This window comes from Eupeodes corollae, chromosome 1 (assembly GCF_945859685.1).
Source record: "Eupeodes corollae chromosome 1, idEupCoro1.1, whole genome shotgun sequence".
NCBI classification, from domain to species: domain Eukaryota; kingdom Metazoa; phylum Arthropoda; class Insecta; order Diptera; family Syrphidae; genus Eupeodes; species Eupeodes corollae.
In genome coordinates this window covers 57,456,946-57,484,795 of record NC_079147.1, presented here as the reverse complement: position 1 = coordinate 57,484,795, position 27,850 = coordinate 57,456,946, and the positions used below count along the sequence as shown (strand labels likewise).

Sequence of the window (27,850 nt, the reverse complement as noted above, 5' to 3'; positions counted from 1 at the left end):
TTTATCCTCATTTTGAAATCTTCTTAAATTTAAGTTTTGTTATCACTTCGTGTTCTTTTTTGTTTATTTGTGTTTTTTTTTTTCTTTTCTTTTGTTTAATTTATTTGGTATTTTATGTTTATAAAGAATAAAAAAAAATAATTCGAATTTTGCTTGAAATGGTGGCATGTTGGATAAAATTTTGTTTTTAACAAAATTTAGTTTGTTAATTTTTTTTAAACAGAAAACAAAATGAAAAATTAAACAGATCTTAAACCTAATTAGCTTACAAATTTAGAGATCACATATGATGTTCATCCTATATCTAGCTTATGTAGTTTTTGTTTTTTCTTTTATTTTTATAAAAATTAAATTAAGTATTTTTGAATTTTATTTTAATTATATTTCATAATATTAAAAGTATTTACACCGAAAGTTGTTTTTTAATTTTAGAGTTTTTTTTTCTTGGAATCAAAAGAAAAGGAAACTAGCGAATAAATTGGATACCAAATTAAGCTTAAGATAACTTTTTGGATGATCTTTTCTGTTGGTGTCGAAATTTTAGTCCTTTTTCATGAATTATTTGGTAATTACTTCAGAAACATCGAAAGCCATATTCCAAGAACTTTCATTTAATAGATATCAATGTAAATGTTCAAAAGAAAACTAATGATTTGACAAAAATTTTGTCTAAAGTCTTAAATCATTTCGAATTTCGATGACCAATTTGTTGAGTTATAAAAAAAAAAACAATAAGAAATATAAATTGACAGCTTTGATTCGTCAATGCAATAATCCAAAGCTTCAATGTCAAAACAAATTCCTTTTAGGACACAAGCCTTTCCACCAACTAAAAGTTCACCAATTTCCAGCTTTCAATTCCACAACAATGCCACCTTATATCGAGTTACGAAACAAACAATTTAAAACTAAAAACTTTTCCAAACGTCCTTATTGTTTAACAGAAAAAAAAGAAAAACTAATAATAAATTAACAATAAAATCAAACTGCAACAAATCTTAATTACCTTAAAATTTAATTTCTTTTTTTTTACATTTTAGTTATTTAATGTTTAATTTTTTAAATAATTCTAAAATGCTTTGTTTTTCTTTTCACTTTTCGTAAAAGAAAAAAACATTAATTATTATCATTTTTGTTTGTATTTTTCTTTGTTTAATGAAAAAAATGTATGTACAACAAAAATTTATAATTTATATTCAATTTATTTTTAAGATTTATAAATTTTTTATTTTGTTTGTTAAGTTTATTGAAAAACACAGCATTTTTTTTTAAATTAATATTATATTTTTGTTTTGTTTAAATTGTGATGTTTATTTTTATAGACTTAGGTGAAAATAAAATTAATTCTAAAAAAAAAAACAAACAAATTAGTTTAAGTTGATATAAAAAGGAGAAAAATAGAAAAAATAAATAAATATTAAGGTGAGAAAAATAAAATTAGAAACTGTAAGAAAGTCAAGGGGAAAAAATGAGCTAAAAATAAAAAGAAACTTTAAAATAAAATTAAAATTAAAAAAAAATAAACTGTTTTTGTATTCAATAAAATAAAAATCTATGTTGTTTTGTTTTTAAATATTTATAAATTGTAAAACTAATTAACAAAAAATAAAGAATATAAATCTATTTGATTTTTATTTAATTAAGAAATGCTTTATTTATTTATTTATTTTATATATGTATATATATTTTGTATGACAAATTAATTAATTAATTAATAAAAATAAAAATCTATAAAAAATGCCGGACAAAAATAAAATAAACTAAACTCAACTAAACTCACAATTAAAATTAGTTTATAAATTTTTGTAGTTTTATATATATATACATATACATTTATATATATATATAAAAAGATGTATATATGTATATGTTTTCAATATATTGAAGAATAAAAAATAAAAATTAGCTAATCTTTTTGTTTAATTAATCATATTAAGATAATTGAGGAACTCCTCGGAAAAAAGTTGCATACACGAGGAGCTTCCCGCCGCCGTTGATGATGCTGGAGCAGTTCCTGATACTGCTGCTGCTGAGGATGCGGATGACAAATGGGAGGAGGCGTTTCCGTTGGATGGATCAGTGGCATTGGTGAAGAAACTAGCATTTGCACCGATAACTGGTCGCTGTTGATTTTGTTTGTTTATCTGGCCACATGTTGCTGCCGATGATGATGGTTTGTTGCGATTGACCATGACATTTTGCTGGTGATGAGCACCATTGCCGATAGATGGAGTTGCTGTTGTACGCCAGATTGAACCAATTGTATCACTTTGAAGTTTACTATCACCGGCAACATTACCAACAGCGTACTGATTGTGTTGCTGCTGCTGATGTTGATGGTGGTCGGAGGAATTGAGTGTTGCAGAGCAATTGTCGGTGTTGCCCCAGAGATCATTGAATAGCAAATCGCGTGATTGTCCTAAAAATTGCGATGCTGATGAATTTAAACAGTTTCCGTTGCGCTGTTGCTGCTGCTGATGTTGTTGTTGATGTTGTTGCTGTTGGTGTTGTTGCTGCATATTATGTGGCTTAGGATTGCATAGATTGGCAACATTTGATGCAGGATTTGGTATCTCCCAAATGTTGCTGATTTTGTTCAATTGACTGGCATAGGATGTTGCTGCGTCCATTGTGAGCTTCGATGACGACGAAGAGCCCATCAGAGGACCCTCCCATAGGTTTCCGTTTTGTGACACTGAAGTGCCTCCGCCTCCGCCTCCTCCTCCCATATTACCGCCATTCGAAGAAGAACATGTCGATCCAGCTGATGAGGTGTTAGATGATGTTGGCGAATCATTGCTCTTAATAGAATAAAAACTTTCCCTGAGATTGCTATTTGGCGAGGACTGACTTGAGGTCCAGAGGGATTCCTTGCTATTGCTACGATGGCTGCTGGCGCTGTGATATTGGGACGAGCGCACAGACGACGAGGAAATGGGACTGAGGGATGGATGGGAGTTGATTTGATTATTACTATTATTATTTATATTGCCGTTAATTTGGTTATTATTAATATTGTTGTTCGATACAGCCGAGGATGAGGATGTGGATGTTGAGGAAGGGGTGGCATTTGAGGGTGCACATCCCCAAAGGTTGGAAATGTTGGTGGCTGATGTCTGATTGTACAATAGTTGGGTTGTGTTATTGTTAATATTATTATTATTATTGGCCGTTGGCAATTGGCCCCATAAATTGTTAGTGTTACTGTGTGGTTTATTGCAAGAAGAGTTGTTGCTACTTAAAATGCTAATACTGTTATTGGAATCGCCTACCCCTAGGCCACCGCCACCATTTTGCATTCCGAATAGCAAGCTGTGATCGACGGTATTGGCCGTGCGACAGTTGATATTCAGAGCAGTATTGGTGGGATGGCTGTTCTGACCTATTACACCTGATGCGCTATTATTATTGCTTATTAACTTAATTGCATTCAATTCATGGACTACAGAATTCATAAAATTATTACTACATTCGTTGAGGTTTGTAGAGTTTCCGGTGTTGCCGTTGTTGTTGTTGTTCTGATTGTGTAGATGATGATTACCATTGGTGATTGTTGTAAGAGTTGAAGATAGATTTTGTTGTGCTGCAGCTCCTGATGATGTTGGAGGTGGTGTTGTTTGGGTTTGTTGGGGCATGATGTTTACCCCAACCGATCGATGGTGTCTTACCTGGGTCAACAGTTGTTGTTGCTGTTGCAAGGTTATCTGATTGATGGCACTGCTATTGGTATCTGGTGTCTGTTGCAGTAATGGTGCCGAATAATCGATCAATGGTGAATAGAGTGAAATAGCTTTTTTTAATGACGATGCCCCGCCAGGAGTCCCAACCGATAATGATGATGATGATGTTGTTATGGTATTTGAGTTGGTGACCGCTGTGCCATTTGGAGACTCCAACGGGGCCTCATGTTATGCGAGGTTTAACCCGAACTTGCTGACAGATTTGGTGTAGCAGTAGCCGAGGGGCTTGACGAAGTGGGTGTCCTGAGTGGCACAATATGGGCATGTGACACAGTGCGAGTAGTCGCTGAAGAAGTTCAATCGTTGTTGGGGATGAAGAAGTAGTTTTAAACAAGTATTGCACTAAAAAGAAAGTAAGCAAAGACAAATATAAGACAAATTACCATTTTCAGACAGAATTTAAAGCGATTTGAAGTTAGAAGAACAAAAAATGGATTATAAAGGAGATTTAACTCACCTTGAGACGTTCAGCACAACACGGCATTGCAGCAAATATATCATAGGCATACATTGTGCCAAGAACCAGGCTCGAACCATCCCATAATTCGCCACAGAATCTTAAAAAATAAGAAGAAACATATCAAAATTTCAGAATTTGTTTTTAAATTATTTTATAAAAAAGTTATAATTTGGTTTACTAAAGTCAACCAAATACCGAAATAGTTAGAAAAAAAACTAACCTGCAACTGATAATACGTCCTGATGAAGAACCATCAAGGCAACCCATGCAAACACAGGTAAGGAAGAGAGAACGTCCTTCATATTTCACCTGGAAAAAATAAATAATTTTGTTTGTAAAATAACGAATTGTACAAAAGATTCTCTAAAAAAATGTCTATTCTATTCTATTCTATTCTATTCTATTCTATTCTATTCTATTCTATTCTATTCTATTCTATTCTATTCTATTCTATTCTATTCTATTCTATTCTATTCTATTCTATTCTATTCTATTCTATTCTATTCTATTCTATTCTATTCTATTCTATTCTATTCTATTCTATTCTATTCTATTCTATTCTATTCTATTCTATTCTATTCTATTCTATTCTATTCTATTCTATTCTATTCTATTCTATTCTATTCTATTCTATTCTATTCTATTCTATTCTATTCTATTCTATTCTATTCTATTCTATTCTATTCTATTCTATTCTATTCTATTCTATTCTATTCTATTCTATTCTATTCTATTCTATTCTATTCTATTCTATTCTATTCTATTCTATTCTATTCTATTCTATTCTATTCTATTCTATTCTATTCTATTCTATTCTATTCTATTCTATTCTATTCTATTCTATTCTATTCTATTCTATTCTATTCTATTCTATTCTATTCTATTCTATTCTATTCTATTCTATTCTATTCTATTCTATTCTATTCTATTCTATTCTATTCTATTCTATTCTATTCTATTCTATTCTATTCTATTCTATTCTATTCTATTCTATTCTATTCTATTCTATTCTATTCTATTCTATTCTATTCTATTCTATTCTATTCTATTCTATTCTATTCTATTCTATTCTATTCTATTCTATTCTATTCTATTCTATTCTATTCTATTCTATTCTATTCTATTCTATTCTATTCTATTCTATTCTATTCTATTCTATTCTATTCTATTCTATTCTATTCTATTCTATTCTATTCTATTCTATTCTATTCTATTCTATTCTATTCTATTCTATTCTATTCTATTCTATTCTATTCTATTCTATTCTATTCTATTCTATTCTATTCTATTCTATTCTATTCTATTCTATTCTATTCTATTCTATTCTATTCTATTCTATTCTATTCTATTCTATTCTATTCTATTCTATTCTATTCTATTCTATTCTATTCTATTCTATTCTATTCTATTCTATTCTATTCTATTCTATTCTATTCTATTCTATTCTATTCTATTCTATTCTATTCTATTCTATTCTATTCTATTCTATTCTATTCTATTCTATTCTATTCTATTCTATTCTATTCTATTCGTAGAATAGCTGGTAAATGATAAATATGAAGAAAATTGATAAGCAGAAAATGCAATGTCCTGCCTTTAACCTCTCCACCTCATTGGAATGACGATATCTCTCTCAAAAATTCAAAATGAAACAATAAAAGAATATCAATTAAAGATTCTCCTGAAATTTAAATTAGAGCAGTTTAAAATTGAATTAAAAAGGAAAGGCAAGGCAAGTCTCGCAATCGCGCACCCTTGTTATCATATCATCTATTATTTTAATGAACTTAATCCTTTTTGAACCCCGCATAAAAAGGATTATCATGTTTATTTTAAATTGATAAAGCTATATTTCCACTGGAATAGAATAATGAGAGATTTATTGTTTTTTAAGATGAAAATTTACCTCAATGCATCCAGCTGAATGTTGTTTTGGGCTCAAAAAGAACGAACCATCAACCAAAGGATAACGATCAAATACCAACATTGGTTCTTCGCATAAAATACATGCAACTCGACTCATTTGACTTTGTGCCAATGATGATAGAATAAAAAGACGTGTTTCATCGTTGCCATGGTTTCCTTCGTCCTCAATCTGAAAGTAATTCAAAAACAAAACAAAAATTATATAAAATACAAAATTTCATTTATAAAATCGAAAATTCATGCATAGCTTCACAAAAATAAAAAAGACAATATTCTGCATTTTTCATTCCTTGGCAAAAAGACAAATGGAAAGCTCAAAACCATACACAACCATTGAACTTTTCAAGCGGAACTATTGTTGAGGACATTTTTCTTTTCTGTTATGTTTCTGTTTTATTTTATTTTTGTAAATTTTATTTTATTCAACTGCAACTGATGTTACGAAGTAATTCATTTGGTCAATTTTCAAAATGCCAATCGTACTGATGCCATTACTTTTGGCCAAGGTCCGAATAATAATAATTCTCAAATGGATAAATGTCCTGTTCGTTCGTTCAGTCGTCCTTGCGTCGTCGTCGTCGCCGTTCGTTCGTGCACAAAAAGTCAATACGTACTGTTATAAAGCATTCGTTTTTTGGTCCTTGGTCCTTAGTTTATGTCGAATGTAGTTAGGAAGGACACGAAAAATTCTTTCATTCTATCACATTACAGGTGAATGCATACACACATCAGGATTGTAGCAGAACCCAGTAAGCGTAGGACAGAGAACAGCACGTATGCAACAAAGTACCATATTAAGCTGAAATTGGCAAAGAAAAGGATATCCATTCTATGGAATGGAAAGGACATGGTCCTTTTCGGTTATTGAAAAAATGAAAGACATCTGGGAGTGCAGGTGGAAGGGAGCATATAGAGAACACGATAAACTATTGCAGCAGAACGAAAAACAAGACGAAGATGCCGCCTCGAATAAAGAAATATCCAACAACCACACAACAACATCAAACTGATGTTTGGATTTTATGTCCTTTTAACGAATGTAACGTAGCTACCTTTTCTCTCGTTTCAGGACGTTTCTATACGTAAAGGAATACTCGTATCTTGTTAAATTTAAACAGAAAAATAAGAACTCAATGGAATAAAGAGGTTTTCATTTCGTAAAAAAAGAACAAAAATTATAACAGGTCCCGGTCATGTTTCACATTTTATTGATTATCGATTTGGGAATTTCATTTTGTTCCATACCAATGCTGCGTGACATTTCGTGCAGAGAAAAAAGCACAATGAATATAAGCTCTGCAGATCTTTAGTAATCCTGTATTCCTGTGTGAAATACTTATATCTTCCCAATAACATATTAAAATAGGATAGAAAAAACATATGCCACATACGAGACAAATGTGGATGGAGTTTTCGCACACAGAGTTTATGGTTCATTTAGTATTCCTGAAATTCTGTAATAGAATGCGAATTCCTTAAGACGACAAGACAGACAGAGGCATACACTTTATGTTGGAATAGGTAGTGTTTATAACTCCCATGGTTACCTAGACTAAATTATGAGTGTGCATTATAAGCTGGAAGGTGGTATGTGCACAGTGGGTGGACTTGAACTAGAAAGTTTGAAAAAGGATAAAATTGATAAGGTCTTTGTTTGCAGCAATTAAAACACTTATGATTTTCAATTGAAACACTTCTGATTTAAAAATTAAGTATATTTCAGGAGCGTTAAATGTAAGGACAAGTTATTTTAATAGTCAAAACTTTACTATCTGTAGAGAAAGAGGAAGAAAATGAATCAGCGAAAGATTTGAGGCGAAATCTTCTAAGTTCTAGAATTCGAATTGAATGAATAAAAATCGAACAGAGCTTTATTAAATGGAAAAATAACAACAAGAAACAATTCAAGAAGATATTGAAGTAGATGAAAAAGTAGCTAAGTAAGTAAAATATTATTTCGAAGCAGTACTTTCAGGGAGAAGGAGTATCTACCTTCAGAAGTTGAGTTAAAGAAAAATTAGAAATCCAAGGTTGAATAGGAATAAAAGGATTGTTGGCGAAATAGAAGAATTTAAAGAAAAATTAGAAGGATAAATTGAAGCACTTTCACATTTGGAAACAAACATTCTGAGGACAAGTAATTTTAATAGTTAACATTTCAATCTTTGTATTCTATACAGAAGAAAATGATTCGATAGAAAAAAAGCTGACGATTTAAGGCGAAATCTTCTAAGTTCTAAAATTCGAATAGTCAAATAACAATAAGAAACAATTGAAGAAGGTATAAGAGTAGTTGAAGAAGCAGCTTAATAAGTTAAATATCATTTAGAAGCAGTACCTTCATGAAGAAAGAGTAACTTCAGGGCGAAGGAATACCTCCAAGGAGAAAGTGTGGAAGAAGGTATGGATTAAAAAAAGTAGAAGTATAAGAAGTTGAGTTAAAGAAAAATTAGAAGTCGAAGGTTAAATAGGAATAAGAGGATTGTTAGCGAAATAGAAGAATTTCGTCTCATTTCGAAACAAAAATGTATAAGGTTTGTGTTTCTAGCTATTATAACACTTCTGATTTAAAATTGAAACACTTCTAAATATACGAATGTAGTGTATTTCGAAACTAAAAATCTGAAGACAAGTAATTTTAATAGTAAAAATTTCAATCTCTCTATTCTCTACAGAAGAAGAAAATGAACAGATAGAAAAAAAAGCTGATGATTTAAGGCGAAATCTTCTAAGTTATACTATTCGAATAGTCAAATACCAATAAGAAACAATTGAAGAAGATATTAGAGAGATATTAGAGTGATGCTTAATAAGTTAAACATAATTTAGAAGCATTATCTTCAAGTAGATAGTATGGAAGAAGGAATGAACAATTAGAAGTAACAGAAGTTGAGAAGAAAAAGAAAAATTAGAAGTCGAAGCTTAAATAAAAAGTAAAAATTCTTCTATTGAAGATAGAAAAAAAAAAACTATTGAAGAAGATATGAGATTAGATGAAGAAGTAGCTTAATAAGTTAAATAAAATCTAGAACCAGTATACTTTCAAAAACATAGTGTGAAAGGAGGAGCGGATTTCAATCCAAGTAGAAATGAAAGAAGATAAGAAAGAAGTTAAAGAGAAATTAGAAATCGAAGTTAAATAGGTATACAAGTCTTATTAGCGAAATAGAAGAAATTAAAGAAAAATTAGAAGCATACAACGAATCAGAAGTATGTAAAGAAGTAAGTTACGAACTTGAAATACAGCAAGAATTGTAAGTTAAAGTTCAAACAATCCAATTGAAAGTTAAAGCATTAATATTACTATTGTTTAATAAAATAAAAAATTTAAGATGAAGTAGGTTTAGAAGAAGAATCCCGAACGGGTAGAAATATCAGAAGAATCAGTTATTAAAAGAGTCTAGGACTTAACAGTATTCCGAATTAAAAATGGTATTTAATACACATTGCTGAAAGAAAGTAAAAGCATCCATTTGAAATCTTTACAGAAATTGTTGAAACTTTGTGTTTGCTTTTGGTTTTTAATACAAATTGAGGAATTAGGAAACGAACTACGAATAGAGCAAGAATTTGAAGTTTAAGTTTAAGATGAAGTAGGTTTAGGTGAAGAATCCAAGCGGGTAAAACTATCAGAACAATCGGTTATTAAAAGAGTAGTTGAGAAATGATATGCAATACACGTTGCTGAGAAAAATAGTAAAAGAATTCTTCATTGAATTTGTTTAAATTTTGTGTTCGGAATTGGTTTTTAAACTGAGTTCACTAAAAGTTATTTTAATAGGAATTCCTGATGTCTTAAGTTTAAAAAGTGGCATAATACAAGATAAAGACTATTTTAGAAGATGGAGAGAAATTAGTTTTAGTATAATATTTTAAATACAATTTTCTTTCCATTGTTTTCAAAAGTATATTTATCATGATAAACATTTCTAAATTGCAGGTTAAATATCAATTTTGTAAAACAATAGGGTTGCTTGACTTCGTTAATCAGAGAGCTATATTTCGAAAATGACATGACAATGGAATAAAGACTTAAGATTGGGACTTTTTCTGTTCTACACAGCACCTACTAGGTAAAATTGAAACGAACAATCGATTTACCACACTAAATGTAAATCCTAGTTAATCTCAGAGTCCTTGAGAGTACCTGATGATTTTTTTTGCTGTCAATTTCTCCTATAGCTAAATATACGACATCCTTTGACATTCCTCTAACAGGTTTGTATACTTCGGTTGTTGGCGGCAACGACAACAAAACCCCCAAGAGATTATGGTTACTTTGGCAGCATTACTTTTGTGTCTGATGATGACGACAAGAAAAAAATGCAATGACATTTCTATTCAAATAGGGATTTTCCTTAAAAACAGATTTTTATTTTTCTCTGTTCTTATAGAAGGTTTCTGATGCATCAATGCGACTATAAACTCGTGTGTTCTAACATTCGTAGTTATTTTTTTGATTTACAACTTAATAAAAAAACATATGAATGCACAGACAACCAGAAAATTGTATTTTATATTACATAAATTGTATGAACTATGAACAACAAGAAGATAGAAAAAGCTAAATATTCACAAAAATGTGAAATTAAAAAATAAAGGAATTCCTTTCTAAACTGTAAGGTTGTAAAAAAAAGGAACTGTTTGTTGGTCACGGGACACGAATTGCAAGTAGCTATCAAAACCAAAGTAATGGGACACGAATTGCAAGTTGCTGTCAAAACTAAAGTGTCAGATATAAGGAAATGGTCATTTGACAGAAAGTTTTTGAAGATATTTAATTATGACATTTTACCATGTCATATAATGATGTTGATCGCTTGCTAAAGTGGTTATTAATATCCTAAAAAGTCTGCTTTTCATTCTTGCCCATTTTTAACAATCAGTTTAGGAGGATATGCAGTTTTAAAACGTCAAAATGAATCGCTAATGTGACAACTGTCAGTGAATAGGGGAAAGTAATGAAGTGACAGTTGATATTTGACACAAGATACGGCATCTTCCTTCGATGATGACACTTTGTGAATGATCTTAATGGCTGAATCACAAACACGCTTCAGCTTCGGCTTCACCTGACGTTTACGAGTTCAGCAAAATATATTCAATGCATGTTATCTCAATGGAGCTTCGACCTCAAGTTTCGTTTGACAATCGTAAGGAAAAGAACGTAATGTGACTCCAAACGTAATCTCTAGTTCAATTATCTGAACATTTGCTTTGTCTGACAGCTCAACAGCTGCAAAAAAATGTCAACAAACAAAATATTTTGTCTTTGAAGGGATGAAATAATAGAAATGTCATTCAAAGCAACCTCGAAGCAGGCCCATCGTAACGCAGACGAAGCCTAAGCTGAAGCGTGTTTGTGATTCAGCCACAAAACATGCTGCCAAACGTCAAATAATATTCTAAAGAGCTTTCAATAAAAATACAACACCGCTTCGCGAACTATGAACCTCTGAGAAAAAGTAAAACAAGTTGAAAACATTTTGATCCTGTGACTGACTGGCAAGCGGAGCAAAAACAATTCATATTCAGCATTCAGAGATATCATAAATAAGTTTTATGGCTCAAATGCGATGTAAAGGTTTTTCTTATTTCTTTTATTTTATTTAATTTCGTTTTCTCTTTTGGCTTTCGAGAAAATCCTCTACGCCAATATGTAAAAAAGACAGACTAAGGGATTATGGAAAAAGGGTTTTATTCACCGTGAACTTTATGTAAAAGTTCATTTACTTTCCAAAAAATGTGTCAACCTGGCTAAAGGTTTGCATAACAATACTTTTTCATATAGTAGAGTCAGTATCTTGGTCTAGACTCAAACTTAAAGTGATTTTCTTCCTGGTCAACTGTATACAAACAAACAGAAAAAAGGACTTTTAGTCATATCAACACAGGAGTAAATTTATGTCAATTTTATTATGATTGTTGTGAGGTTAAGATGAATAAGGGTTAAGTTTCAACAAATTGTATCTATTTATCAATTTTTCACGTAACTCTGCTTACGTATGAATTTATATCTAATCAAAAAAGTTTATTGTGATGAAGTTTTACGAAATAAATTTTCTTTACCTGACATGACAGTTACCATGATACAAATTTTGAATTCGAAAGTTTTTTCTTTCTTGTTTGAGTAAAATAAAAAGTTTTTATGATTTAACAACTTTTACAAATGTTAAAAATTGTTCAATAAACTAGTTTTGAATTTAACTGCGTTTGGGAATAATAATATTAAGAGGGATTTACATTATGTTACGTTTGTGACACTTTTAAAAATAAATCAGAAGAAAAAGTTCGGACAACTCTTTAAAAAAATATTCACAGAACAAAATACAACAAGAATAAGCTTCTGGAATCAGAAGTGGGATTATTATAAATCCCATGGATGTTCGTTTGGATTACAAATTCAGTCTAAATTTATATAAAACAAAACTGAAACCGAAGAAAATTAACACCACTATATACATAGCCAAAACAATGATTCAATTAAATAATAAATTTCTAATTAAAGAAATTTCATTTGTTTCCAAAAGTTTTGTTCAAAAAACATACCGAAACAAATTTTGAATGCCAGATCATCATAAAAACCATTTTTAATCTGATGCAACTACAAAAGCCTTGAAGGAGAATAACCCCCTGACTAAAAAAAACAACTTCTTCTAATCAAATCAAAAGCTAGACAAATACCTCCAAAAAGCCACCACATCGTCTAAGGAGTTCTTATAACCTCCTTTATATTAAGCACGGCATATTGGTACACGGTAAAGGCAAAGACAGGCTAACAGCCCGCCAAAATGGCGAAGGATGTCAGAGCATAGCCTCAGTCAGAACCAGAGCCACAGCTAAAGTTGATTACCAATGCGAAATGTCTATTTAATAAGCAATTCAATTTGCAAGAACTTTATCTTCATCTGATGGTGTGTTATCCTTATGGTGTTTGTTATATATCATGTCATCGGATATAGCCAGGAATATATCCCACCCATATCGTGTTTGAACTATTGGGGAGGGAAAGAGGGAGGCAGGTCGCTGTCAGAAACAACATCAGCAACAAAATTTACGACGAAGACCAAAGTTTGAACCGACTGAGAAACGATACGAAGACTAATTCTTCAAATGAAATATTATCACACAAAAATGGACGAAGGATATCTCTTAAACCATCAACACAACTCGAAACAAGAGAAGATTGCAAAGTAAACTTTTGCTTTTCTCATTAAGGACGCCCATCGCCGAACCAGTCAGCCTGTGATGACGACGCGGACGAAACAATAGCAAGGCAACTTCATCTTCTTCTTCTACTACTTCTTTGCCCATCGCAGGACATCCATCCTTCATCAGAGATCATTTTATATTGGATGAATTCTTTGGATCTATGAAATAAAACAAAGGATTTTAAGATATAAAGCAAAGAAAACAGTTAGAAGGGGAGGCTAAGTTGAGTTATTGGAGCAGTAGATTTAGATTTTGGAAATATTTGCACACTTTTGTGCGTTTAATGAGAATGTTTCTATATTTCTATATCCAAAAAGTACCTTAACCTATGTTTGTCTATATTTCGTCTCAACTTGAAGGACTCTTATTCACAATTTAAGGATTTATTCTTTCTATACTTAAGTTACGAGCGAATCTGACAAAAGTCCTTGCAACGCATCGTTCGTTATTTCGTTCGTTCTTTCCATCAATTCGAGATGGAAGAAGATTAAAAGAGATGATGATTGTTGACATTAGGTCCTTTGGAGTGTGCAAAAGCGCCTTTTTCGATTAATAAATTGTTTACACACTTTACTAATTTCATTTATATTTATAAGTATCTTCGAATGAAAATACCACCCTTATTTTTCTATACCTAACCTATGTACCTAAAGGTATTAAAAATAAAAGGATCTTCCCCTGTTCTTTTGTGTCCTTAGAGTAAAATTTGAGAATCTAGCATCTCTCATACATTCTAATGTATACGAGTACACAATAAAGTGGATAAAACAACTGAATTCATTACACTTGAGTGGATTTTGATATCGAAGAAGTGTAGTACATGTATCTTTCAGATACTTTTTGATTTGTTTCAAATATATAAGTACCCTTCCCACAAATGGTTATGTTATATCCTTGGTCGAAACCGAGACCAAGAACACGACATCAGCGACGCGATTTTGTTGGTTTTTCATTCAGAGTGTAATGCATCTTAATGCTCTTTTACTTCATGTGATGTGAGGTTGGTTGTTAAAAGGAAAAAGAAGACAAAAACCCCCAAATGGCTTGTCTTTTACAGAAAAAGAACTTAAGTTTATTGCTTTTTAATATAACTACACATCATATATACATATCTATTCTTCTATTGCATATAAACAGTTTTATAACTGACTGGCTTTATAGTGGATTATTGTATTTTGTTGTTGTTGCAGAGTTAAGAAACATTTAAGCGAAGTCATAAATATTGTTTTTGTGAAGATGCACGATAGAAGAAAACAAAAATATTTAATAATAAAGGACGAAAACATCCTTTTGTACAAGAGTTGAGTGTTTTTATGATGTTGTTTTGTATTTTGCGTTCGTCTTTTGTTTCGCTTAATCGAGAGTTTTAGCAAATGAATAGCTGTCAGATAGACTTGAGTTAGAATACATACTATTTGGAGAGCATATTTATATCCTTTGGATTGCTCTTAAGTATGAAGATTAAATGATGTTAACGACTTTTGACAACAAATGGGCGCTTTATAATTAATGCAATGTTTTATTTAGCCATACATTTTATGTGGGATGCGACCCACACTGATAACTCCGGTCTGTCAATTAGTCTTGCTTAAAAGGCTTGTAGATTTTCGTGTTTTGTTAAAAAAGTTTTCGGTTACATTATTCTTAAAAAAATGGACTAAAAAGTACCAACAATATTTTGCATCTGATGAAATAGTTTGATTTCAAAATCTTTCTTTTTTAACGAGATTTTAGTCGAAAACCAATTTTCATTCATTTTGTAAAGTTTTTAGTTTTTTTTATAAACAAATACAGATTGGATTTTTCTAATAAAACTATTTCAGAACGAAATCATTCTGAAGTCAATATCTTCAGTTATCGAGATCCTAACATCAGATTTGTACCAATTTTGCGTAAAATTGTTTTTAGATTTTAATTTTTATGAAAAAACTGACCGTCGGGATTTATAAAAATTTTAATTAAGTGCCAAAAACATTTTTTCTAAAAAGTGAAATAAGTTTGACGCCAATACCTTTTATTAAAGAAAAGATATTTGAGCCGAAAGTAAATTTTTACCAAGTTTTAGCATTGTTTTTTTTTTTAAGTTTGTATATTTTGTAAAAAAACTGTTCATTCGATTTTTCTCAAAATTTTACCAAATGTTGAAAACAATATTTCTTTTAAGATAAATTAGTTTGAAGCCATAATCTTAAATTTTTAAGAAGATATTTGAGTCAAAAGTAATTTTTTACCAACTTTTAGCAATGTTTTTTTTGGAGTTTTTATTTATTGTAAGAAAAATCTCAATTCGACTTTTTTCAAAATTTGACTGAATGTTGACAACAATATTTTGTATACGATAAAATTAGTTTGAAGCTAATATCTTTCTTTTTTAAAAAGATATTTGAGTTGAAAATCAATTTTTACCAAATTCAAGTAATGTTTTTTTTGGGGTTTTTATTTTTGTAAAAAAAATGTCAATTCGATTTTTCTCAAAATTGTACCGGATGTTAAAAACGATATTTCTTATAAAGTAAAATTAGTTTGAAGTCATAATAATAAATTTTTAAAAGATATTTGAGTCAAAATCAATTTAAACCATTTTTTAGTAATGTTTTTTTTTTCGGGGTTTTTCTTTTTTTGTAAAAAAAGATCTCAATTCGATTTTTTCAAAATTTAACCAAATGTTGAAAATAATGTTTTGCATAAGTTAAAATTTGTTTGAAGCCAATATCTCTAGTTTTTGAAAAGATATTTGAGCCGAAAATAAATTATTATCAACTTTTAGTAATGTTTTTTAAGGTCTTTCTATTTTTTATAAAAAACTTTCGTTTCTATTATTCTCAAAATTTTACAGAATGTGGACAGCAAAGTTTTGTATAAGTTAAAATTAGTTTGAAGCAAATATCTCTCCTTTTTGAAATTATGTCGAAAATCAATTTTTACCAACTTTAGTAATTTTTTGTCGGTTTTTATTTAAAAAAAAAATTGTCGATTTGTCAAAATTTTACCAGATGTCAAAAACGTTATTTTTTGTTGTGAAAAATTATGTTGGAGATAAAAAATTACATTACATTTCATTTTATTATTTTATTTTAATTAATTAAATTTAATTTTAAAGTTTAAAAAAAAGAATTTAACTTTTCTGAGTGAACCTGTCAATTTTCGAATTGAAAATATTTAAAAACGCATAATGTGATTAAAAATGCGTCTTGTTTTAAAAAGGTTAAATTAGTTTAGTCTTTTTTTATAGTCAAAGGTAACATAGTATACATTTAAAGATATGCCAAAAATTGGTTGTGAAACTATAAGCTATATCAATTCTAAAGGACCTTAAACAAGGTTAAAAAAAATAAATATTTTAACTGTTTAAACAACATTCTACTTTCAATGTGAAAAACAAAATAGCTATCCAGAAAAGAAAGTTCCCTACATAAGCTGTTTACTTGCTTGTTAAAATTCCAATTACCCTATCGACCTACAAAAGTTCAAAACTATTCAATGCTTCAATTCAAATGACACAAGCTCTGATGGAATACTATACCTTTATCAATCCTCTCTAACCTCACAATTAAGTCCAATGAGAGAAACACAATCTTGATGCATTTACCAAATGTCCATCTTCAAGTCAATCAAACAATTTATGGCATTTATCAAATAATAGTGTTTCCGTCTGTCTGACGTTTAAAATGTCTTCTCTTTTTCTTTTCCTTTTACCAAACTGCTGTAATCACCTCCTGTTTAAGGCTCTATACGTGCCCATTTGTATTCATCTCTTGGAAAACAGTGGTTTTAACTTAAAAAGGAAAAGCGCATATTTACCTATGTACCTCGACATCTCATCTCATAAACATTTAAAGTTTTGTTTAATTCCAAAGCGAGAGAAAGAAAGATAAGTTCCTCAAATCGGTAAGTCGTAATTTTGCAACCTAAAAACCAATGGTTTATGAGCAAACCAACCATAAGACGAAGAAGCTATTTGATGTTTATCTTGTAAGAAACAGTAAGGTAACAAGAAAAACAAAGATTCAGCGAGCCATCTCATTAAAAAAGTCTGCAGCAGCAGTTCAATGAAACTTGCAGAGGACAGAAGAGAAAACCCACCTCAACCAAACGAAATGAACCTTCTCGTTAGAGGAGCCGCAACAGCAACAGCAGCAGCAGCTTCCAGCTCCATTATTAGGAGAGATGTATCTTTGTATCTACAATACAAATTGATTTGAAAATGAACAATATAGCCCCAAAGCGAAGCCTCGAAGAAGAAACAGAAGAAGTAGGAGAATGAACAGTTTAATCTGCGCCTGAATTGTTGTATACTCGTATATAAAAAGCTGACAGGTGAGATGATGCCTCGCCTAGCCCTCCTACAGGTCTGTAGGGATATAAATATGAAACAAAACGATTCTTAAATTATAAACGTTCCCATCCACAAGCTGTTCTTGTTCTTGATGTTTTTAGGACAAAATGGAAAATATAAACCATTTAATTAAGACTTTTTCATAGGAAAATAGCATCCAAGCCCGTTGCCGCCAACGAACACGGAGACGACTACAACGACCACGACACACCTTCACTTCACTCGCACTAAATAAATACATCTTCCCTAATTGGGAGGAATAATATTTAAAATTTCTCAGCAATGACTAACTTAGGACAGGGCTGGATCTAGAATTAATTTTTTTTTTAATGCGGGGGAAGTTATAAAGATTTAATTAGAATTCACTTTAGTAAGTTCTAAGTTTAGAAGACTTATGTTAAACTTAAGACCGCGTTTAACCCTTGGTTAATTTGAACTTAAAAACTAGTTTTTTAAAAAAATCTTCAGAAAAGATTTTAGAAAAAAGTCTGTGTAACTCTTTGTTCACTTTAGTTAAGTTCAATTTAATTCAAAACTGAGTTTAAGTTGTTAACAGTGGGTTATTCTTAATCAATGCTTATTCCACTTTCTCTGATTATTTTCGCTTGTAAACCAATTTAATAAAAGAATTTATAATTCAAGGCCTTAATTATGGATTAATCAGACAACTTTCAATGATTACCGCTATTGACCAGAACCTCTGAAATTTGTGTTATGAACTCAACCCTTGGGACTTCATATTATCATTTTATCGATTATATTCTCAATGGCAAAGATTGAACGAGACCGTATTTGAAAAAGAAATGTAAAGCTCTTGTTATCAAGGTTTTAATGTTACAAAGTCAAATTTAACCGTAGTTTAACATTTAAATTTGAAAAAAAAAAGAAATTTCATCTGCAACTTTATTGAACCTTTGTTTATGAAGTGTATTTGGGGAATAAGAAACTCAATGCAAGTATTAATCACACTGAAAACAAACTTAACTAAAGGATTACCTCGGTTGTCTACACAGAAGTCTTGAATAGCGCCTCAATTCTAATGTAAAACATCGCATATATCTTAAAACTTTTAAGTATTAACCTAAATTTAACGCCGATATTTAGGTTATTCTTTTGAACTTGTTAATCAATTTAAATAAGAAGAATTAAAACTTGAAACATCTAGAATTTTTATTATTCTCTGTTAATTATTATTTATCTGTTCTAGAAAAGATTTAATCCTCAGTTTAAATCATTGGTTTTGAGGCGTAAACGATATGGTTATCCAAATGATATGCTTAAACTTGATATAATCCAGTTTAAATCGTATGTGCGAAAGATTAAGGGTAAGATGTCACATTTAAAGTTGTATAAAATTCAAATTTCGACACTTCTTGACATTCGACTGTTTGTTGAACACTGCATTTTCTTACAAAAATATTCGTTGGTAGGAATGATTGAAACCGAGTTAAAACTCAGTTAATCCATCAAATAATATTCAATAATATCCATTTGGTTATAATACATATCTTGATAATGCCGAAATAGCTGAGTTAAACCAAGGATCAGGCTTAAAATCTGTGGAAAAAAGACACATCACATATTTAAACGGTTATTAATCTCTAGTTTATCATAAGTGTTATAAAAACTGGGATTTCTGCAGATTTGCTGGGATATAGTGCTATTTTATAAAGTTATCAGACTTTCCTATTAGAGTTTAAGAAGTTAAACCAAGGTTGATCTCTAATTTTGATTCATGTTCTCGAAGTTGAATAAGACTATAATGAAATGTTTTCCTTAATTTTTAATCTTTTTCGATTAAGAATTTACCTGGTTGTTCTTTAAACTCAGATCACAATATAAACACAGATTCATCAACCGAAGTCGGTTTCGGTTTGAATCGCACATAAATACAACTTAATCCAGAATTAAACCCACCTAAAAAACTGTGCTCAAATCAAAGTTTGTGAAAATAGGTTTTATCACGCTTAAACCACCGTTAAACCTTTTTTAATCCTGTGTAAATCTCTGACTAAAGTTTTAAAAATTCCTCAAAGTTGAATTTCTATCTTGAATTTGCAATCATATCCACCTTAAAGCCCTTGATCTTTTTGCGATAGTTTTTATTTATATCTTATTTGTATGAATATTTTTTGAAACTACTCCTAAATGATACAAATCAATGGAGCACCATAAAAAGTATTATTGAAAAATTTGGGTATTTCAATATAGGTACTTTAAGTTTAGGGTTTGAAGCTAACAATGTCCGTTTAAACTCGGTTAAGAACATGGATTACTTCACACTTTGTTTTCTAGTGTTTTCAAAGTGGAACAACAAAATTGATACTTTTCTGACATGTTCCTAGAGGTTTCGTGACGAAAATCAAATGCATTTGTCCAAAATGCAAATTACCACCTTCGGGAATAAAGGGTTACAAATTCTTCGTCTATTAATATTTAATCTCCACTTCAGAAGCATTAAACTCGAAATTGTAAGAACATTTTCTTGATGTTAAAAATACTCCTATTATTGCCCCTTCCCGTAGATCCGCAACTTACTGAACTTGCAATGCAGAATAAAATTGAATGTCTGCCCATAAACGTACAAAATTGGCAATGTTCCTCGGTTGGTCGATGGAATCTTACCAAACATCTCATCTATATAAGATACAATATTCGGTCAATTGGACACTTTGCATTTATATCGATCTGTTGTCCTGGTTGTGAAAAGCATGGATATGGAGTATGGACCGACAACGGACTAAGCACGGAAAGACTCCCTTCCTTTCTATCCACTATCCAACTAACTTGGTTGGTTTGCTGCAACGTAGGTTCTTAAGAGTCGAGTATAAATGAAATGCTAATCAGTACTAGAAACTCACATTAATTGAGAATAATTTATGGAATGAACGAAGAGATTCAAATGGAACGACTCATTGTCTATAGAAGTCGCACATATTCATTTTCATAGAGGCCAACAAAATCCGAAGTGATGGTGGTAAAGCCCTGCAAATGAGAAAGTGTTACTCTTGACTAATTCCGAAAATTGGTATTGTAATTAGCGCAATTGGTGCAGAGCTAAGCTCAATGGTGTGTCTGATGCGATGCTATGCGATTTTGCGATGTGATTTGATTGTGAGCTACTGGATTAAATAAAAGATAGAGGGCGCACAGCAATACCACTTACCAGACACCGTCGTTGTGTCGCCCTCCACCACCCCATGCATAATAAGTCCTATTAGGTGTGGTTAAATAAAATATCTTTCTAATTGGTCTGGTTTTATTTCGTTTTTGGATGAGATTGCTAACTCCACCAGGGCTAAAGCCAACACCACCACCGTCATCCATAGCCATTGCTATCGTAAGTCGAGAGTGCGAAAAGTGCCTTAGATTATTTAACATAGAAAGGAAAAAAGAAAATAACTTTGATGATGATGATGATGGCGATGGAAATGGTGTTGTTATAAGAATTACAAAGTGAATGGGATGGTTTTGACTGATACTGAAACTGAAACGGAGATTGTCTTCTTGCTTAATTGTTAGATTGGAATTAGGGAGCTAAATTGGAGGTTTCTATTCTATCTATGTAAATATATTCATAACAATAACACGAACAGCTATTACTAAAGGCTTTTTGGTTTAAATAAGGTTGTAGCCATTTGTTTTGATTAAGTTATCTGTGATCTTTCTTTGTGAAGACTTTTGGAAAATTATTGTACAATAAAATTGAAAATACTTGAAAAAATATTTTTGCTGCAAATGGGGACGGAAGGGGATGTGCCAATTTGCTTTAAATTCCAAATTGCTGACATGATTATCAGTGTGGAATTAGATCTGGGAAGTCCATAGTCGATCAAATATTCACATTGCGGCAGATCCTGAAAAAAAACAAGAACATCCAATCGCCATCCACCATCTCTTCATCGATGTCAAGGTCGTATATGACAGCCTTTACAGAAACGAGCCATGTCTTGTTTTGGCATCGCTGACAAACTCATCCGTTTCGCGCTGTTTCAAAAAAGGTTGGAAACAACTTAACACAACCTTTCGATGTCCACAAAGGCTTTAAACAAGGAGATGCACTGTCATACGATTTCTTTAATATCGTCTACTATACTCTCTCACTATAATTACTTGCATATGCTGATGACGTTGACATAATCGGAGGAACTCAGCGTGGTATCAATGGGACTTTTGGGAGTATTGAGGCAGAGGCGGCAAAAATTATTTTGAAGATTAATGACGGCAAAATGAAGTGCATGCTGTCAGCTCGTTCGAAACATCACCAGTGACAGACGTAAATTTAAGTTAGTTAAGAAATTCGTCTACTAAGGCTCCCGTATCAACACAGAAAACAACACCCGCGTTGAGAGAAAACCGCTTACCGTTGTTTCTTTGGGCTAAGAAAGCAATTAAATAGTAAAGCCGTCTCTCAAACGACCAAGTTTCGCTATTTAATACCCTCACCATGTTCGTCCTGTTAAACGGTGCAGATGCAGGGATTATGTGACAAAAGCGGATGAAAGCATCTTGGGTCGTTTCGAGGGAAAAGTTCTTCACGCGATTTACGGTCCCGTATGCATAGAAGATGAGTGGACTGGAAAATAGAATGACGGACTGTACAGCGACGTAGACTTAGCCAGAAGGATATAAGGCCGGAAGTAGAGGATTAGATGGGGCCCACAAGTGGAAAGATGAGATGAGTCAACTGGGAGTGCGCAACTGGAGGCAATTAGCTAGGGACTGAGATAGATAAAGACGTTTGTTGGGTAAGGTCCAAGTTCACGCAGGACTGTAGCGCCACCTTAAGTAAGTAAGATGATTTTTCACATCCTCGAAAAAAGTAGCATTCTAAACAAAAGCTTTTAGGTGTGAAAAAAAGGAAATAGAACTTAAAACTCCACTTATGTGGTAATAAATCGTGTAAACCTGGTTTAAATCATAATGTGGATTGTTAAGAAAAATTATTACACTAAATTTTGATATTTTTAATACTTCAGAAGACATATTTAACAGCTAAATTTGGGCATGACCCATCAGTTTTTAATCCTCCTTAACTTTATATTTTTTCCAAAATCTAGGCTATATTTGTTAATTTATGTATAAGCCAAGTTCGTATATGAATTCCATATTCTTCATTAAGATTTCAAACAGTTTGAGTGAGTCCTCTAAAAGCACGATGAACCTTACAAACATATTCTCACACTTCACTGCTTTTTAGTGCCAAAAAACCCCTCCTCAGCACATATGTAATTCTATCATCTGTAACTAGGTGTAAGTACTTAATGGCTTTTAAATGAATTCTTTAAACACTTTAAAAACACCTTCATTTTCTTTTTGAATCACATTAAGTTATCATAACAGTTCATGATGCAAAGTTGCAAATGCTTTTGGATTTTTAAATTCTAACCTAAGTGAGCTAAACTTAGAGTTGTAGGAGGTATAAGATCTATTTTTTTTTGAAACCTAGAACCGTCAGTCTCTATAGAAATAAATACAAATTGCTATTCTTTCAAAATGAAATTTATGAAGAAATTTGTCATTTAATAGCATATTTCTTTTTTTTTTTTCGTATTTTTGTATTGTATTTTTATTCATTCATTTAAACTTAAAACTATATAACAATATGGGACCACTACAGCTTGTTATGCCGTATTGTAGCTTTGAGTTTGCAAGACCATAATATATAATATTAAAAACATTTTCTGAGCAAAAAGACTTAATTAAATACATTTTTCGTGAGACCAGTATGTTTTGATCATATGAATATGATTCTTTCAAATCAGATTGCTATCAATCACTACTGCTTGGTACTTAAACTGTTGAACTGTTTCAATTTTAAAGCAATTATCTGGACAATGTAAATTGGTTATAAATTTACTTTTACCACACTTATGAAGAGTTAAAAGAAATTGTTTACAATTGTAAGCGTGAAACCGTAGATAAAAATTAGTAATACTATTTCCAGTTACATTTAAACACATGAATTTAGTTTTTTCGCTGATAATCAATTTAAGATAAGTAAACCACAACCTTAATACTTCCAGATCTTCTTTAATGTTCACAATACTTTCAAAGCTGGTCTTAGATGAATATGTAAAAACAATATCGTCAGCGAAAGCAGTTGAAGTACCATTTAATTTCAGTTTGAAAATTGAATTAATAAAAAACAAGATAAACAAAGGGCCAAGAACAGATCCTTGTGGAACACCTTTCTTTAACAGTCTTGATTCACTTTCCGTTATTATTAACTTTTTGTTTTCTATTTTTTAAAAAAAAATTCAGCAGATTGAAAAAACTACCGCGAAAGCCTGCATTATAAAGTTTAGTTAACAAAACATCGTGGTTCACTAGATCGAAAGCGTTAGTCATATCAATAAACAAACCCATTGTTGATTTATTCCTATTTAAACTTTCATTAAGCTGACTACATACCCTCTAAAACCAAACTGATTATTACAAAAGAAATAAAACTTTTCCCAGAAGGAAACAATTCGAACTTTAAGTAACTTGTTAAACATTTTTGTAAAGGTTGAAAGGCTATAATTCGAAATAATTTTCTATTTTTTTAAAAGCGGTATGAATTCTGCACATTTAAGATGGTCAGGGAAACAACCAATTTCAATAATTTTTGTTAAAAGCGAAGGTCAGTATGTCAACAACATACCAAGCAACATTTGTCAACAAAATACTTGATACCCTATCACTAACTTATAAAACTTCTGTTAATGTTATTCTACCAAAAACATAACTATTTGGTTGTGTATTATCCGAAAACAATTTTGAAGAAATAGAACAATCGCAGTTTCTCACCTAAAAAAATTATACAACTTTCCTATCCCAGACTATAATAAGCAAAAATAATAGATATTTACATCGCCCAAAAGTACATAATTTAACATCATTTCATGTCAGATCATCATAATCCTCTTAAAGTCACATCATTCGAATTAAACCAACCGCAACATTTCACACATCCCGCATGGATGATGAGATGAGTGAGTCTTCCTTCGTTACCACCACCTTCTTTCTTGTCAAAATTCACACCACTCACATGAATAAAACCCTGGTTAAAGCTAAAAACGAATGACTAAAAGATTGTCACTGTCACTCTTGACTGCGTCCAATTTACACCTAACAAATTGAAGATTCCTTCTTCTTTTTCTTCTTCATCGTCTTCATCTTCACATCATCGTCTTCATATGAAAATGGAAAAATTCCCTTTAACTGGATTTTGGATATGGTATTGGATGTAAGTTTCTGTGGTCATATAAAAAGGATATTAAAAATTTTGTCTCTGTATACGAAATTTCTTTTAAATGGATATTATACATATAAGTTAAGTAGTCTTACAAAAATATTTAGTTACCAAAATGAGAACCAACAAAATCCTTGAAAAAAATCAATTTCAGTTTCAGAAGAAAAAAAGGAAGATCCTTCCAAACGATTGCCTTAAGTATGTCATCTAAATGCAGTCGAACGGAAATACTCTCAAGAATTATCATAGAAAAATATTAAACAGTTTATAAAACTCAATGAATTGGCATTTCTTTTTATTGTTATTTGGTTTGGTTGCCAACGACCGACGAGCCACATATCCTTTTGGCCCAAACCTCATACACAAGCTCGAGTATTATAAGGATCAGCATTTATAGATTGAGTAAATAAAAGAGATTTTAATTTAACGACCAAAACGATATAAAATATTCAATTTTATATTCAGATACAAATATTTCTCATTAGCAACATTGTTGGTGAGACAGTTTTAGATTTTATCGCAACAAACACTCAAAACAAACATGTATTATAGATAAGAGTCTGAAAGTACATTGACAAAGAAACATATTGTGCAATTATTTTATGTTTGATTATCTATTTCCTTCAAAAGTCTCCTAACTAGTAAATATTTTGTACTTTTTAATCTTAACGCACCAATGACCAAGAGTATCTACATTATTTATTTATATACATTTTTTATAATTTACTTCCCAACTGATAGCAACCAGTTCATTGGACTGCTGGACAACATTTTAACGAGAGACGAGAGTACATAAAGTCGTGAATGTGAAAAATCAGCAAATACCAATTAAAAAAAATTGGAATTGAAAAACAAAAATATAAAAAACGGGCCTGAAAAAAAGTTGAAGATATCGATGGTTGTTTATTTATAGTGCTCGACTCGTATTTGCAGCTTATCAATAAAAATGGTAGAATGGGGTAAACATTTTTTATTTCTATCTACATACGAGTTGAAAGTCGGCATGCGGGTCTGTTAAGCAGAAAAAAAACAGCTGGAAATGGACATTGATTAAATGTGGAGCAGTAAAACACACGGAATGTGGTTGAGTTCGAGATAATGGTTGATAAAGCTGACAATTTTTTAAACCTGGATTTTGGTTGAAAACAGGATTCAAATAAGAAGTTTGTTATACAATTTAAGAAAATGATATGACTTGTAGAGCTTTAACTTATTTTTAGCTTAAAAAACCAACAATTGAAAAGTTACACAAAGATAAATAAGAATTAAGAATCAAATTTTGAACTACTTATTCGAAGTTGTTCATCGTTTATTAATAACAATACCAATGCCGATGATCTGTGGCGCAAAATTTTGAATGGTTCAGTAAAATTTTTAAAGCCTTTTCAATAAGATAAAACGGTCAACCTTAAAGATCTATCATCATTCTTGGACACATCTGTACTAATATCTGTAAACGTAGAAAGTTCGCCTGGGGAGTTAATTCATTCAATGCTGACTAGCAGCAAATCAGACAACTCATTTGCTAGAAGAGTCATGAGCAGAGGGGTATCGCAAGGTGGTGTTCTATCCCCTCTGCTCTTGAACCTGGTGGTAAATGAAATCCCAACAGGTCTGAACGCGGAGGATTTCGGAGTGATTTTCTATGTGGATGACGTTGCTATAGCGGTCTCAGGGAGGCATCTTAACATCCTAAAAGAACTCTTACAAAACGACTTAGACAAACTAATACCTTGGGCTGATGGGTATGGACTACGTGTCAACCCACCTAGAACCGATTTAGTCCTATTTTCGAGGGAATACAAAATTCTATATGTTAACTCTTCCTAAATTAAAGGTATCCAATTAAAGTTCTCACAAAGCTAAGTACCGTGGTCTTATTTTAGGCAAGAAACTAAACTAAAGAAAAACTCAATATACAAGAAAGCGTCCAAAAAGCTACTGCAGTTCTCTTTTCCAACAAAAGAGCTATTGGTAATTAATGGGGGCTTACAACTCCGAATTACGCATTGGTTTTTAGAGGATTTTAATATACAATTTGGTAATATGGTGGATTGCTTTAGTAAAAGCAATAAACTGAGACAAAGTAAATAAAGACCAACTTTCAGCTGATCGCTTTGCACGACCCTATCAGCGACCCTACTCTACCTAACACCTTTTGATCTTTACTTACCAAACAAATATCTGCAACCTTTGCTATTCGTCTCAAAGCTTTATTGCAGCGGTTAACATCAGCATTGTTCACTCCGTAATTCTTAAGTATTTTGAATCAATTCCAATTCACAGAGACCAAACCACTTCTGATTTGGCTGTAATTTACAAAGCCTTCATTCGTCCAAAACTTGAATATAACTCGCATATTTGGGCAGGTGCCCCTAAAACCAGTTTAAGTCTTTTGGACAGGATACAAAAAAAACTTTGAAAATGATAGGCGATAGAACTATTATAGAAAATTACGTCACTTGAACACCGCCGCAATGTTTCAAGTTCTACCGATATTTTTATAAACAGTGTTCTGTCGAATTAGCCACTTGCATTCCCCCCCCCCCCAAACAATTCAGCCGTAATACTCGTACTTCTAGGAATGCAAATCAGTTTACACTTGAGCTCAATTTCGGACGTACTGTCAAGTATAGAGATTCTTTTTTTAACCGGACATCGAGAATGTGGAATGCTTTACCAAGCTCTGTTTTTCCTTATCATTTTGATATTCAAAACTTAAAGACCAATGTGCATCGGTATCTTTTCTTTTATCCTTCCCTATTTTCCTAAAGCTCGCACTGTGTTCAAACTTTTAACATGTTAAGGGTATAAATTACCCCTTGAGTGTCCGTTTATTATAAAAAAAAAAACTGCAATTAGACAGAAATTTCCAGGTTTCTATACCTTCCAGATTTTTCTGGGAGGATAGGGCATTCCTGGATGATGAGTCAATACAC

The 27,850-nt window shown here is 31.5% G+C and overlaps 1 protein-coding gene across 1 annotated transcript in view; it reads right to left on the bottom strand.

Moving 5' to 3' along the window:
• Positions 1-1,724: 1,724 nt before the first annotated feature.
• The window catches only part of LOC129940224 (headcase protein), a 329,665-nt gene continuing 303,539 nt past the window's right edge, over positions 1,725-27,850 (bottom strand). Inside the window, 4 exon segments of the mRNA XM_056048850.1 lie at positions 1,725-4,082; positions 4,198-4,297; positions 4,421-4,509; positions 6,107-6,295. Of these exon segments, the coding sequence (XP_055904825.1) occupies positions 1,920-4,082; positions 4,198-4,297; positions 4,421-4,509; positions 6,107-6,295 (2,541 nt within the window). The 3' untranslated portion in view covers positions 1,725-1,919.